Source organism: Hemibagrus wyckioides, linkage group LG06 (assembly GCF_019097595.1).
Source record: "Hemibagrus wyckioides isolate EC202008001 linkage group LG06, SWU_Hwy_1.0, whole genome shotgun sequence".
Classification (NCBI taxonomy): domain Eukaryota; kingdom Metazoa; phylum Chordata; class Actinopteri; order Siluriformes; family Bagridae; genus Hemibagrus; species Hemibagrus wyckioides.
The window spans coordinates 43,906,418-43,921,454 of record NC_080715.1 but is presented as its reverse complement, the minus strand read 5'-3'; the positions used below and the strand labels follow the sequence as shown (position 1 = coordinate 43,921,454).

Below are 15,037 nucleotides of genomic sequence, written 5' to 3'. Positions count from 1 at the left end.
GAACCTACTATTTATATCCTTAGAGGATGTAAGGAGTTCTCCTGTGTCTGATTTAATTTTATATATTGTACATTCCAACACTGTTTTACAAAGTTGGCTTGCTAAAAGTTTTTGAGGTTTATCACCAAATTCAAAGTATTTTTGCTTCACATACTAAAAAGATTTTAAGATTTTAGATGAGAATTTGGTTTAATTTGTATTTAAGTGAACAATTTTTTTTAAATATTTTTCTATAGTTGGTTGTTTCGCATTCTCCATTTCTAATTCCTGAATTTGAACTTCTAATACCGCTAACTCAGCCTTACTTCTTTTTTTTATACACTTGATATGAGATAATACAATCTCTAATGAATGCTTTAAATGTATCCCATAACACTCCCATAGAAATAACAGGCTTGTCATTAAACTCAAAAAAGGTTTCCATCTCTTGTTTTAAGTAATTAATAAAGACTTTATTTGTAAGTAAGTTAAGCCCCCAGTTTCTTTGAGGTTTCTCCATGTTATCTATTTTAACAGAAAATGTCACAGGACTATGATCGGAAGGCATAAGTTTACCATCCAGAATGAAATAGTCTATACGAGAATAGACATTATGGACTTGAGAATGAAAGGAGTATTCCCTAGCTGTCGGATAAAGAACTCTCCACACATCAGACAAATTAGAATTGTTTATATATGCATTTAAAAGTTTACTGGAATTGGAGGTAACTATTTGTGTCTTTTGTGGAGGATGATTATCTAGATACAGATCTAGGACACAGTTGAAATCATCCCCAATTATGAGATTTGTATATGAAATATTTGGAATTAGTTCAAAGAATTTTTTGAAAAACTCCGGTTTGTCACAATTGGGTCCATAGACATTGATTAGTGTCAGATGCACAGAATATATTTCTCCAACCACTATTACAAATCTGCTTTCTTTATCTGCAGTAGTCAAATTGTGTTTAAATGGGACTCCTAAACGGATAAGAATAGCTGTTCCTCTAGACTTGGGAAAGAAATTGGAATGATATATTTGTCCAATCCAGCTTTATTTTCTTTCTCTGAAAGCAGTTGAGAGTTTTCTTGGCTTTGTGTTTGGGATCATTGTCTTGTTAAAATATCCACCTTTGTTTCATCTTCATCACCCTGGTAGATGGCAACAATTAACATGGCAGTTAACCTGGTTAATTGGGTTGTGTCTGCTGGACAGGGCATCAGGGCGTCTTTGATGTTTTGCTGGACATCTGTAGTTGGCACTGTTCAAATGCTTCAAAAAACGCAAACGTGGGAAGTGAGCCGGCGCGCTCGTCAAGCTTAGACAGCGGGCCTTTAGAATCGTACTGTAACATCATATATCAGTTTCTGTGAAGACATGTGCATTCCTACCAGGACTTATTTAACATTCAACAATGATAAGCCATGGTTCACAGCAAAACTCGGACATCTCCATCAGGCCAAAGACGATGCCTACAAGAATGGGGACAGAGTCTTGTACAATCAGGCCAGAAACATACTGAATAAGGAGATTAGGGTGGCTAAGAGGAGCTACGCTAAAAAGCTGGAAAACCAGTTCTCTTCCAACGACCCTGCTTCAGTGTGGAAAGGCCTGAAAGACATTACAAACAACAAGACACCATCTCCTAATACTGAGGCGAATCAACAACTTGCTGAAGACCTGAATGAGTTTTACTGTAGATTTGATACTCCCGCTCTAACACCCAACGCCCGATCTGAACCATTAACACGTCCAGCATCCCCCCTCTCCTGCACTTTGGATCAGTGAAGATGATGTGGGTCAGGTCTTCCTGAAGCAGAACAGAAGAAAAGCACCAGGTCCAGGTGGTGTCACACTAGCCTGTCTGAAAACCTGTGCTTACCAGCTGGCCTCTATCTTTTCACAGATCTTCAATAGATCACTGGAGCTGTGCGAAGTCCCTGTCTGCTTCAAATGCTCCACCATCATCCCCATCCCAAAGAAACCCAAGATAACAGGACGTAATAACTACAGACCTGTTGCTTTAATGTCTGTGGTCATGAAGTTGTTTGAAAGACTGGTGTTGGCTTATCTGAAGAACATCTCTGGACCCTTACTTGACCCCCTGCAGTTCACTTACTGAGCAAACAGGTCAGTGGATGATGCAGTCAACATGGGACTGCACTTCAACCTACAGCATCTGGATAAATCAGGGACTTATAAGTAGTCTTTATTCGTCACATACATTACTGCACAGTGAAATTCTTTCTTCACATATTCCAACCTTGGGGGTTGGGTTTAGAGTGCAGGGTCAGCCATACAGTGGCCCTGGAGCAGGGTGGGTTAAGGGCCTTGCTCAAGGGCCCCAATAGTAGCAGCTTGGCGGTCCTGGGGCTTGAACCCCAATCTTCCAGTCAACGACCCGGAGCCTTAACCGCTTGAGCTACCACCAGAATTTGTTTAATTGTCTGTGTATTGTTGTTGTTGTCTCTGTGCACTGGAGATTGTGACACTAAAACACACGCAAACATCTTTCTTCTTACACCCACTAGCTTCATATCCTCATTTATTACATCCATATACCTCCTCTTTGGCCTTCCTCTTTACCAATATACTCACTCTCCCTCCTCTGGACATGTCCAAACCATCTTAAGCTGGCTTGTATGCGCAAACATACTTGGCAATAAAGCTCTTTCTGATTCTGAAGAAAACGGTTAGGGACAGAGTTCATTATTCCATCAAAAGGGTGTGGGAAAAGGTCACCTGAGTGTAAAGAGAGGTGGAGATTCTGAAAAATATGGCAGTGCTCTGCTCCGATGTGCTCTTCTGTGAATTTGGAATTACATTTAGTTTTTAATGGAGAACCATTTGAAGATTATTAATTCTAAAATCATTTATCTTATTCTAATTCATTTTGTCAATCTAGTCAGCATATTTAATAAAGGATTGTATTGTTTGTATTCATTTTCCTTTTCCAGAATGCAGGTTCTCAGACAGCGGTGTGTGGTTATTAAACAACACTATTAACAACACGCTACAAATCAACATCACCAGGAACAAAACCCTCAGACCCAATAAACCCATCTGCTTCGTGACAGGATGTCAGACCTGCAGCCAGACAAGTGGTACAGAAATGATCAAAGATTTCAGTATCTAAGATCTGTACAGTTCAACACGATGCTGAGGAAATATTACAATCAAATGATGTTTAAACTGAATGCAGGGAGAAGAAATCATTTAAACACAAGCATTTCATTAAAGTGTTAATATTCAGTTTTTGCAATCATGAGAATATCTGTGTGTAGTGTGTGTGAGCTTGTGTTATAATGTGTGTTTCAGTGTGTGTTGCATTACAGTGTGTATTACAGTGTGTGTTAAATTGTGTGTGACGTTGTGTAGTGTGTGTTTCAGTGTGTTACATTTTGTTTAATGTTGTGTAGTGTGTTACAATGTCTGTTGCAGTGTGTTACAGTGTGCGTTACAGTGTGTTACATTTTGTGTAATGTTGTGTTGTGTGTGTTAGAGCTTGTGTTACATTGTGTGTACTGTGTAGTGTGTGTTAGAGCTTGTGTTACAGTGTGTGAGGCTGTGTAGTGTCTGTTACAGTGTTACATTGTGTATGATGTGTAGTGTGTACTGTTTTTGTGATGTTTTTTAGTGTGTTACAGTGTGTCTCAGTGTGTGATGTACTGTATTGTGTGTTACATTGCTTATGATTTTGTGTAGTGTGTGTTACAGTGTGTGTTACAGTGTGTGTGATGTTGAGTAGTGTGTTACAGTGTGTGTTACAGTGTGTGTGATGTTGAGTAGTGTGTTACAGTGTGTGATGTTGAGTAGTGTGTTATAGTGTGTGTGATGTTGAGTAGTGTGTTACAGTGTGTGTGATGTTGAGTAGTGTGTTATAGTGTGTGTTACAGTGTGTGTGATGTTGAGTAGTGTGTTATAGTGTGTGATGTTGAGTAGTGTGTTATAGTGTGTGTTACAGTGTGTGTGATGTTGAGTAGTGTGTTATAGTGTGTGATGTTGAGTAGTGTGTTATAGTGTGTGATGTTGAGTAGTGTGTTACAGTGTGTGTTACAGTGTGTGTGATGTTGAGTAGTGTGTTACAGTGTGTGTGATGTTGAGTAGTGTGTTACAGTGTGTGTGATGTTGAGTAGTGTGTTATAGTGTGTGATGTTGAGTAGTGTGTTACAGTGTGTGTTACAGTGTGTGTGATGTTGAGTAGTGTGTTATAGTGTGTGTGATGTTGAGTAGTGTGTTATAGTGTGTGTGATGTTGAGTAGTGTGTTATAGTGTGTGTGATGTTGAGTAGTGTGTTATAGTGTGTGTGATGTTGAGTAGTGTGTTATAGTGTGTGTTACAGTGTGTGTGATGTTGAGTAGTGTGTTATAGTGTGTGTGATGTTGAGTAGTGTGTTACAGTGTGTGTGATGTTGAGTAGTGTGTTACAGTGTGTGTGATGTTGAGTAGTGTGTTACAGTGTGTGTGATGTTGAGTAGTGTGTTATAGTGTGTGTGATGTTGAGTAGTGTGTTATAGTGTGTGTTACAGTGTGTGTGATGTTGAGTAGTGTGTTATAGTGTGTGTGATGTTGAGTAGTGTGTTATAGTGTGTGTGATGTTGAGTAGTGTGTTATAGTGTGTGTTATAGTGTGTGTGATGTTGAGTAGTGTGTTATAGTGTGTGTTATAGTGTGTGTGATGTTGAGTAGTGTGTTATAGTGTGTGTTATAGTGTGTGTGATGTTGAGTAGTGTGTTACAGTGTGTGTTACAGTGTGTGTGATGTTGAGTAGTGTGTTACAGTGTGTGTGATGTTGAGTAGTGTGTTACAGTGTGTGTGATGTTGAGTAGTGTGTTATAGTGTGTGTTATAGTGTGTGTGATGTTGAGTAGTGTGTTACAGTGTGTGTGATGTTGAGTAGTGTGTTAGTGTGTGATGTTGAGTAGTGTGTTACAGTGTGTGTTATAGTGTGTGTGATGTTGAGTAGTGTGTTATAGTGTGTGATGTTGAGTAGTGTGTTACAGTGTGTGTTACAGTGTGTGTGATGTTGAGTAGTGTGTTACAGTGTGTGTTACAGTGTGTGTGATGTTGAGTAGTGTGTTACAGTGTGTGTTATAGTGTGTGTGATGTTGAGTAGTGTGTTATAGTGTGTGTTATAGTGTGTGTGATGTTGAGTAGTGTGTTACAGTGTGTGTGATGTTGAGTAGTGTGTTATAGTGTGTGTTATAGTGTGTGTGATGTTGAGTAGTGTGTTACAGTGTGTGTGATGTTGAGTAGTGTGTTACAGTGTGTGTGATGTTGAGTAGTGTGTTACAGTGTGTGTGATGTTGAGTAGTGTGTTATAGTGTGTGTTACAGTGTGTGTGATGTTGAGTAGTGTGTTACAGTGTGTGTTATAGTGTGTGTGATGTTGAGTAGTGTGTTATAGTGTGTGTTATAGTGTGTGTGATGTTGAGTAGTGTGTTACAGTGTGTGTGATGTTGAGTAGTGTGTTACAGTGTGTGTGATGTTGAGTAGTGTGTTATAGTGTGTGTTATAGTGTGTGTGATGTTGAGTAGTGTGTTACAGTGTGTGTGATGTTGAGTAGTGTGTTACAGTGTGTGTGATGTTGAGTAGTGTGTTATAGTGTGTGTTATAGTGTGTGTGATGTTGAGTAGTGTGTTACAGTGTGTGTGATGTTGAGTAGTGTGTTATAGTGTGTGTTACAGTGTGTGTGATGTTGAGTAGTGTGTTACAGTGTGTGTGATGTTGAGTAGTGTGTTACAGTGTGTGTGATGTTGAGTAGTGTGTTACAGTGTGTGTGATGTTGAGTAGTGTGTTATAGTGTGTGTTACAGTGTGTGTGATGTTGAGTAGTGTGTTACAGTGTGTGTGATGTTGAGTAGTGTGTTATAGTGTGTGTGATGTTGAGTAGTGTGTTACAGTGTGTGTGATGTTGAGTAGTGTGTTACAGTGTGTGTGATGTTGAGTAGTGTGTTACAGTGTGTGTGATGTTGAGTAGTGTGTTACAGTGTGTGTGATGTTGAGTAGTGTGTTATAGTGTGTGTGATGTTGAGTAGTGTGTTACAGTGTGTGTGATGTTGAGTAGTGTGTTACAGTGTGTGTTACAGTGTGTGTGATGTTGAGTAGTGTGTTACAGTGTGTGTGATGTTGAGTAGTGTGTTACAGTGTGTGTTACAGTGTGTGTGATGTTGAGTAGTGTGTTACAGTGTGTGTGATGTTGAGTAGTGTGTTACAGTGTGTGTGATGTTGAGTAGTGTGTTACAGTGTGTGTTACAGTGTGTGTTACAGTGTGTGTGATGTTGAGTAGTGTGTTACAGTGTGTGTGATGTTGAGTAGTGTGTTACAGTGTGTGTGATGTTGAGTAGTGTGTTACAGTGTGTGTGATGTTGAGTAGTGTGTTACAGTGTGTGTTACAGTGTGTGTTACAGTGTGTGTGATGTTGAGTAGTGTGTGTTACAGTGTGTGTTACAGTGTGTGTTACAGTGTGTGTGATGTTGAGTAGTGTGTGTTACAGTGTGTGTGATGTTGTGTACTTTACAGATTTGCTGACCAGCTGCCCTCAATCTAATAGTATGTTAGAACCTTTTTATAATATCATCTATAATATTGTATAATATTTATATTTAATATTTATAAATATAACTCATAATGTCTCTAATTAAAATCTTGATTCAGTTCATTTGGTTTGAATGTTAGGAAGCTCTACCTGTGAGAACGTGACCTGTGTGGATCCAAGGACGTTTTGTCAAAATGCTACCTATGATCCGAACTGTACCGGTGAGGATGAATTTATACTGCTGCTTTTTATTAAGATTGTTCCTAAATTCCTCAATCTCACCACCACAAGAGTCCTGAACTCGGAGGAACATTTTATTTAACATTATTACTTACAGTCCTTTTAAAATAATAAAAAATAATTGCATCTGAGCACATTACCACTGCATTATCGTTGTACACTGACATGTTTTCATTTTGTATTCCAACTGTAGAAAACGATTCAAACTATGACATCATCACCTTAAATGGATCGTATACAGAGTGCTCCAAGTGTGGAAATCCCTTTCAGAAAACTGATGGAGACGTGAAGATTAATTTCACGCTGCCTAAAGACCCCAGCAGTAATACCAGCTATTTGTAAGAAATGATCTCATTCTGTTTGCAAACGTTACACACGTTTCCTCGATTTCCTCACCTTCATGCAAGTCTGCGGTCACAAAAATGGAGTGACTTTAGTATGCTTTTAGTATTATTCAGACCTTGTGCTGCACGATTGCGAGTAAAACCCATATTTGGTACGTTATTAAATGTCTTAATCATGACTAGAGCTCAGGATCACACCACATGTATTGGGGCAAGGACGAATACAAAACAGCAGGTATATGGAGGGGAGGTAATTAGTGACACAGAGCAGGTGTGCAGAGGCAGGAACAGGATAAGGATCGGGCGGGGCAAACACACGTGAGACCACAGAACATAAACAAAAGCACATGGCACAGGACATAATAACAACAAACAAACTCTGCTGGATCGCCCTCTGGTGCTCAGGTAGGGAACTGTCCAGGCCATCCACAACACTGTATGTCTCGGGCAGGGTTGGCACAACTGGTTAAGGCTCAGGGTTGTGGTTAGGGGTCCAAGCCCCAGCACCACCAAGCTCCACTGTTGGGCAATTGAGCAAGGTCTTTAACCCTCCCTGCTCCAGGGGGCGCTGTACCCCTCTGCTCTGACCCAGCTGATATATGCAAAGAAAAGAATTCCACTGTGCTGTAATGTGTGGCGATAATAAAAGCTTCTGGAACCTTCGTTCTTTTTTTTAATTATTACTATGTAGTTTATAGCACTGTGGATTTTCCGCACCTAAATTTCATCGCTTTTTCCAGGTTTGGGAAGCAGTGGTGAGGATTTTACACTGAATTTGCACACATAAGAATTCGGACTTAAACTCTGAGTGTTAATCAGAGTTTATGAAAGACTAATGCATCAGATCTTGTGAATGAACTTAAAGGCGGCTTGTCCTTCAGACTGCGGGCAGGATTTCTTTACAGGAAAGCGCCTCGACTTAAAAAAGGCATCTGGGTTATTTTAGTAATTGGACAAATCCAGATAAAAGGCTTCATTAAGTTCTTGAGGATGAGTGGCTCCTAAAAGTTTAAACAAAAAACAAAGTAACTGGCTGTGCTGGATCAAGTGCTATTCTCAGAGCTGTTGAATAAAGCACGTGGAAGCCATTTTGTTTGGTTAACCCAGTGATTAGCACATAGTGATTAATATATTGTCAGATATACTAGACTAGATATTCTTCTTTGTCTGTATTTTCTACACACAGGTGATTTTAATAGTAACCCGACTCTGAATACAAAGTAAAACTTTATATTACTGACCATCCATCGTGAAGGTCAGTAATTCGTCTTATTTTCTTTCTTTCTATCTCTCTCTGTTGAATGAAGTGCAGAGATGAAGAAAATAAATCAAATGATTTTAGAACAGATGGGGAATAAATCCTCGGTGTCCGTCTCCTTCGATGATGTTGAGGGAATTTTTGTCAAACAGCAAAAGGAGGAAGACTTTAAATCCATCTACTTTATGTACTCCAGAGACATCAACTTTAATGTAAGTTTTTTTTTTCTTAAAGGTGATATTAAGAAATGAAAATAATAAAATGAAAAGATATTTATAAATACACTCTTTACATTATCAGCGAGAATCAAGGGGAAGGTGTACGGGACAGTGGTGAGACCGGCCATGCTGTATGGTTTAGAGACAGTGTCACTGAGACAGAGACAGGAGTCAGAGCTGGAGGTAGCAGAGCTGAAGATGTTGAGGTTCTCTTTGGGAGGGACACGGTTGGACAGGATTAGGAACGAGTACATCAGAGGGACAGCTCATGTTGGACATTTGGGGACAAAGTTAGGGAGGACAGATTAAGATGGTTTGGACATGTCCAGAGGAGGGAGAGGGAGTATATTGGTAGGAGAATGTTGGACATGGAGCTGTCAGGCAAGAGGAAAAGAGGAAGGACAAAGAGGAGGTATGTGGATGTAATAAATGAGGATATGAAGCTAGTGGGTGTAAGTGTTGAGGATGCAGAAGATAGGGATAGGTGGAGAGAGATGATTCACTGTGGAGACCCCTGAAGGGAAAAGTAGAAGACTCTTTCCATACATACATTCCAAATATATAAACCTTGCAACATAACAGGATTAAAGGGCTTAAGGATGAATGTTTACAGCTTCTGAAAATAAGGTTCTATTCCAAAACAAGCTGAGTAGCTTTAAATATCAAACGAATATGAACTCGGAAGTACAAATTATTGCTTGTAAATTTCTCAGAAATATCTGTCAGGTGTATTTAGCTCTAATGATACTTAATGGACAATTATGGGTTCTTCTCCACCTTCGGCTTGTAGTGGTTTGTCGTAGAAAACCCCAACAACGAGAAGTTTCAGAGCTTCAATCTGACCTTCAACCTAAACGCACTGTTTTTCAGATCATCGAAGATAAAACCCAGTTGACGAATTTTAGCAGGACGTTCTCCATCCCGAAGGAGGCTTTTGAAAAAGCGTCCAATATAAACAATGAGACCCTTTTTGCATCGTTGTTACGATTTCCCGATTTTCCAAAGGTACACATGGCTTCATATTACTCACTCTATCTTATATCACACCCTGACATTTTAGTGTGATTACATAATGGCTAATCCACTGTGATTTTAATAATTCAATGAAACACTCTGACCTTATCTCCCTGCAAGGACAATATGAACAGCACCCTGCTAAACAATGAGGTTTACTCCATTGACATGGGAGAAGAAATCTCAAATCTCACCACCTCCTTCAATCTAACCTTCAGGAACATTCTCCCGGTATTAATAATAATAATAATAATAATAATAATAATAATAATAATAATAATAGTAATAAGTTCATTTAAATCCTGTCTTAATGTCTGAATTAAATTATTTTAAGTTAATAATTAATATTTAATTAATTATTAAATTATTATATTAAATAATTTAGTGTTCAATTTTAAATATATTAAACAATTCAACAACATTTAGTATCCTTAACAGTCCTTGTCCTCACTCATCATTCCGATGGAAGTTCTTAAACCTTCTAAATGTTTTTCTCTCATAATTCTCTTGATTATTATTATGTATTATATACATTATTATTATTTTCTTCTTAATTCCAGTCCGGACATTTAGCTATCTTGGTACACTCTTAGTAAAAAGGGTTCTTCAAAGGTTCTTTAAGCATTTTGATCATCTTGAAAGACATTCTGATACAGAAACACACACACACACATTGTAGATTGTGAGTAAAGGTTACAGGGTTTAAAGCTTTATCATCTAACTGGATCTCATTTCTCACTTTTCTCTGCAGAATTCCGGCAGTGCTTCGTGTAACTCTTGGGATGGACGAGGTTGTTGTATTTCAGTACATGTATACACATTTCGACTCTATATGATCTGCTTATGGAATTAAACACTTATAGAAAACAAACTTGTAGACATTTTTGTTGACAAGTTCATAAGAGAAAACTTGCAGCTTTTCATGTCACTGAGAAACCGCAAAGAAGTGTAAACTCCTCTGTCCTGAAAATGTGGAGAACAGGTTCCAGGTTTATCTCTGACTGTTAGACTGTGCTGACACTGGAGACTCCTTCCACACATCATACACACACATCTCCTTACAGAAAACTTTACCACGGCGATGATTACATACTTCATTAAGTCATTTATTCATTTAGCCGTTTATGAAGCCGCTGTGGCTTGCAGCTGCACTACTGTCAGAGCTGCTGTTATAGAAAATTAATCAACGTCTTCTGACTAATCACAATCCAGCCCTGTGATATAATCCAGAGAACGCCATTTGTGTGTATAATTTACCATTGGTGTGTTTAGTCTCGAATCAGCTGTACTGGGTTTTTTTTCCCATCAGGACCTACACCGAACTGGACGACTGATGGATGTAACACTTCCCATATTAGTGACCAAGTGACCTGCTCTTGCCAGCACTTAACCTTCTTCGCTGTGTTGATGGTGAAATCTTTTTTTCTCTTTTCTTGTTATTTTTTTTATTTATTTCTCACTGATATACCAGAACATTCATTCATGCTGATGTGCGGCGGTGTAACAGTATGCTCAGTACTGGGTGTAATAATCTGCTCTGAATAAAGCAGTGTGTGTTTTGCAGAGCATTCCAAACAAAATGTCAGCCTCTGACATCAAAAACCTCACCTACCTCACCTCCATCGGGTGTGGCCTGTCCCTCTTCTTCCTCAGCATAGCTCTGTTCATGCACTTCCTGTTAAGGTAAAAGATGCTACAGTATATAAAGACATTCTATGCAGTGTTACAGTGTGTCACGGTGTGTGTTACAGCATTTTAGTGTTACAGTGTGTTACAGCATTTTAGTGTTACAGTGTGTTACAGCATTTTAGTGTTACAGTGTGTTACAGTGTGTTACAGCATTTTAGTGTTACAGTGTGTTACAGCATTTTAGTGTTACAGTGTGTCACGGTGTGTGTTACAGCATTTTAGTGTTACAGTGTGTTACAGCATTTTAGTGTTACAGTGTGTTACAGTGTGTTACAGCATTTTAGTGTTACAGTGTGTTACAGCATTTTAGTGTTACAGTGTGTTACAGCATTTTAGTGTTACAGTGTGTTACAGTGTGTTACAGCATTTTAGTGTTACAGTGTGTTACAGCATTTTAGTGTTACAGTGTGTTACAGTGTGTTACAGCATTTTAGTGTTACAGTGTGTTACAGTGTGTTACAGCATTTTAGTGTTACAGTGCGTTACAGTGTGTTACAGCATTTTAGTGTTACAGTGCGTTACAGTGCGTTACAGCATTTTAGTGTTACAGTGTGTTACAGTGTGTTACAGCATTTTAGTGTTACAGTGTGTTACAGTGTGTTACAGCATTTTAGTGTTACAGTGTGTTACAGCATTTTAGTGTTACAGTGTGTTACAGCATTTTAGTGTTACAGTGTGTTACAGTGTATTACAGCGTGTTACAGTGTGTTTAAGTCTTTCAGTGTGTGCGTGGATGATCCTCAGCTTCTCTCCCTGGTCTGTCCACAGGAAAGGCCAAGCCACTGTTTCAGTCCACATCCTCATCAACCTGTTCATGGCTCTGTTCCTGCTCAACCTCAGCTTCCTCGTCAACGAGTCTGTAGCTAAAATAAGGTCTGAGGCCGCCTGTAAGTTAATGGCAGGGTTGATGCACTACTTCATGCTGTCCACTTTCACATGGTTCGGCCTGCAGGCGCTGCATCTGTGTTTACAGCTCACACTAAATGTGGTCAGGATCCAGAATTATGTCATCAAACTATGCGTCACCGGCTGGGGTGAGTTCAGAACGAGAGCCATGGTCTGCACTGATGGAACTTGAAATTTGTTTTTGTGACCTTTGCTCTCTGGTCTTTTCCAGTGCCTCCTGCCCTTGTGGTGACGGTCATTTTCATTTCTCAGAAATATGGCATGGAGAATATCGTCTCTGATACGGGAGAAACAGTCTCAATGTGAGTAACAGGAGCACAGGAACAATGCACTCTTTTCCTGATTTCACAACATTTAGCAAACCTGAGAGACAGAACGGTTTTAAATACTACAGAGTGGGAACACCAGAGAGCACCAGAGACTCGGTTACTCCCAGTTACTCACAAAGAAAGACGGAAATAGTAGCTCGTCTGTTGGATCGGATCACATGGGCCAGACTTCTAATCGCTCCCCATGTCCATCGACAAGCCTCGGCTACCCCATGACCCTGTCCCAGTTCACCTCTGTTCCTTCCTTGGACCACTTTTGATAGATACTGACCACTGCAGACGGGGAACACCCCACAAGAGCTGCAGTTTTGGAGAGATCAAAGTGGTCATCATAATTTGGCCCTTTTGGACAAACTCAAAGCTCAAATCCTTACACTTGTCCATTTTTCCTGCTTCTAACATCAACTTTGAGGACAAAATGTTGACTTGCTGCCTAATATATCCCACCCACTAACAGGTGCCATGATGAGGAGATCATCAGTCTTATTCACGTCACCTCTCACTGCTCACAGTGTTATGCCTGATAGGTGTATTATTGTATTATTATAAAAGCTTAACCTTTTGAAGTTCTCAACTAATAAATTCGTGTGTCCTCTTAGGTGCTGGATCGCTGACCCAACCGTGCACTACGTCGTGAACATCGGCTACTACTCTGCCATCTTCCTCTTCACCTTCCTGACCTTCGTGGTGATGCTGCGCTGGCTCTGGCTGCTCAGGCATCAAAAATGCCCCACCATCACCAGTTCAGGGAAATCGTCCAGACCCTCAGACGCTCTGACCATCATGGGCTTGTGCTGCATCCTGGGACTGAGCTGGGGCTTCGCTTTCTTCGCTTACGGCCCGATGCAAATCCCCGCCTACTACATCTTTACCGTCCTCAACTCCTGCCAGGGTGAGTGAAGAAGGAGAAGGAGAAAATGCTCATTCTGTTAAATAGACACTTGAAAATACACACTTCATTTTTTCCTGATGCCTATTATCACTTGTCTACATAGATATGGTGATGATGGCTTGGGTTTATAGTTAGAGTTCTATTAAATTTATGAACTTTATGAAGGTTCTGATCTTCTATAGTTACAGTACATTGCATTCATGAAGGTTCTGATCTTCTATAGTTACAGTATATTACCTTCATGAAGGTTCTGATCTTCTATAGTTACAGTTTATTATGTTCATGAAGGTTCTGATCTTCTATAGTTACAGTATATTACCTTCATGAAGGTTCTGATCTTCTATAGTTACAGTTTATTACCTTCATGAAGGTTCTGATCTTCTATAGTTACAGTTTATTATGTTCATGAAGGTTCTGATCTTCTATAGTTACAGTATATTACCTTCATGAAGGTTCTGATCTTCTATAGTTACAGTATATTACCTTCATGAAGGTTCTGATCTATAGTTACAGTTTATTACCTTCATGAAGGTTCTGATCTTCTATAGTTATAGTATATTACCTTCATGAAGGTTCTGATCTTCTATAGTTATAGTATATTACCTTCATGAAGGTTCTGATCTTCTATAGTTATAGTATATTACCTTCATGAAGGTTCTGATCTTCTATAGTTACAGTATATTACCTTCATGAAGGTTCTGATCCTCTATAGTTACAGTATATTACCTTCATGAAGGTTCTGATCTTCTATAGTTACAGTATATTACCTTCATGAAGGTTATGAGTTCTTAACGTCTTCAAAATTCCAGGATTTCTTGTTCACACATGTATGTCAGCAATCAGCTGATTCAGTTGTTTCTCTCCTCAGGTTTCTTCCTGTTCATTTATTATTACAAGTCCAGTAGGCTGGTTGGTGAAGCTGAAACACTGGCAGAGGAAAGCAGCTCAACCACGGTGGTGGAAAACCCATACAAGAAACCAAAAATGTTCTAAATCCACGATCAGTGGGCGTGATTAAAACCGCTTTGAATTTGAATAAGTGTGACATACATTTATTCAAAATACTCCTTACTTCAGCATATTACTGCAATTTAGTTAAGTGTAGGTTTAATATGTTCACTGGTATAGTTTCCTCTCTCTCTCTCTCTCTCTCTCTCTCTTTCTATCACTATCTCTCTCTCTTAAATTCAATTTTAATTGATAAATAATAAACATAGAACTTTATTTTTTATATGATGTTACTCCATTCTAGTTTTATTTTTAGCTTGTGTCTATAGAGTGTATATGAGCTTACAAGGAAGTTTGGATGAAAAATGATAATTTGTAAATAAGACAAAAAGTGGCTTTTTTTCATTTTTCTCTGGTTTGTTCCACAACTGGTGATTTTCTAGCTACTGTATGTACTGTGGGTTTAATGATGTTACCAACTTTTACTTTGTATTTCCTGACTGCATAAAAATGCTCAATCATTCCATTACTTTGGATTCTTCTGTCAGAATAAATTGACATGAACATGTGCTCATTGAAATAAATTCACATATATCACACTGTGTATTCTGACCCCTTTCTATCAGAACCAGCATTAACTTCTTCAGCAATTTGAGCAACAGTAGCTCGTCTGTTGGATCGCTCCC

At 39.1% G+C, this 15,037-nt stretch overlaps 1 protein-coding gene across 3 annotated transcripts in view; it reads left to right on the top strand.

The window, feature by feature from the left end:
* The window catches only part of adgrg11 (adhesion G protein-coupled receptor G11), a 35,492-nt gene extending 20,544 nt beyond the window's left edge, over positions 1-14,948 (top strand). For 2 of the 3 annotated variants that reach the window (XM_058391746.1, XM_058391744.1), the window contains 14 exons: positions 2,938-3,084; positions 6,498-6,527; positions 6,654-6,734; positions 6,947-7,091; positions 8,405-8,567; positions 9,444-9,578; positions 9,708-9,818; positions 10,339-10,378; positions 10,897-10,997; positions 11,152-11,270; positions 12,045-12,310; positions 12,394-12,484; positions 13,111-13,403; positions 14,272-14,948. In XM_058391746.1, coding sequence (XP_058247729.1) covers positions 2,938-3,084; positions 6,498-6,527; positions 6,654-6,734; positions 6,947-7,091; positions 8,405-8,567; positions 9,444-9,578; positions 9,708-9,818; positions 10,339-10,378; positions 10,897-10,997; positions 11,152-11,270; positions 12,045-12,310; positions 12,394-12,484; positions 13,111-13,403; positions 14,272-14,396 — 1,847 coding nt within the window. In that variant the 3' untranslated portion in view covers positions 14,397-14,948. The remainder of the gene's footprint in view (positions 1-2,937; positions 3,085-6,497; positions 6,528-6,653; positions 6,735-6,946; positions 7,092-8,404; positions 8,568-9,443; positions 9,579-9,707; positions 9,819-10,338; positions 10,379-10,896; positions 10,998-11,151; positions 11,271-12,044; positions 12,311-12,393; positions 12,485-13,110; positions 13,404-14,271) is intronic. The other variant, XM_058391745.1, reaches the window with a different exon arrangement.
* The last annotated feature ends 89 nt before the right edge of the window (positions 14,949-15,037 follow it).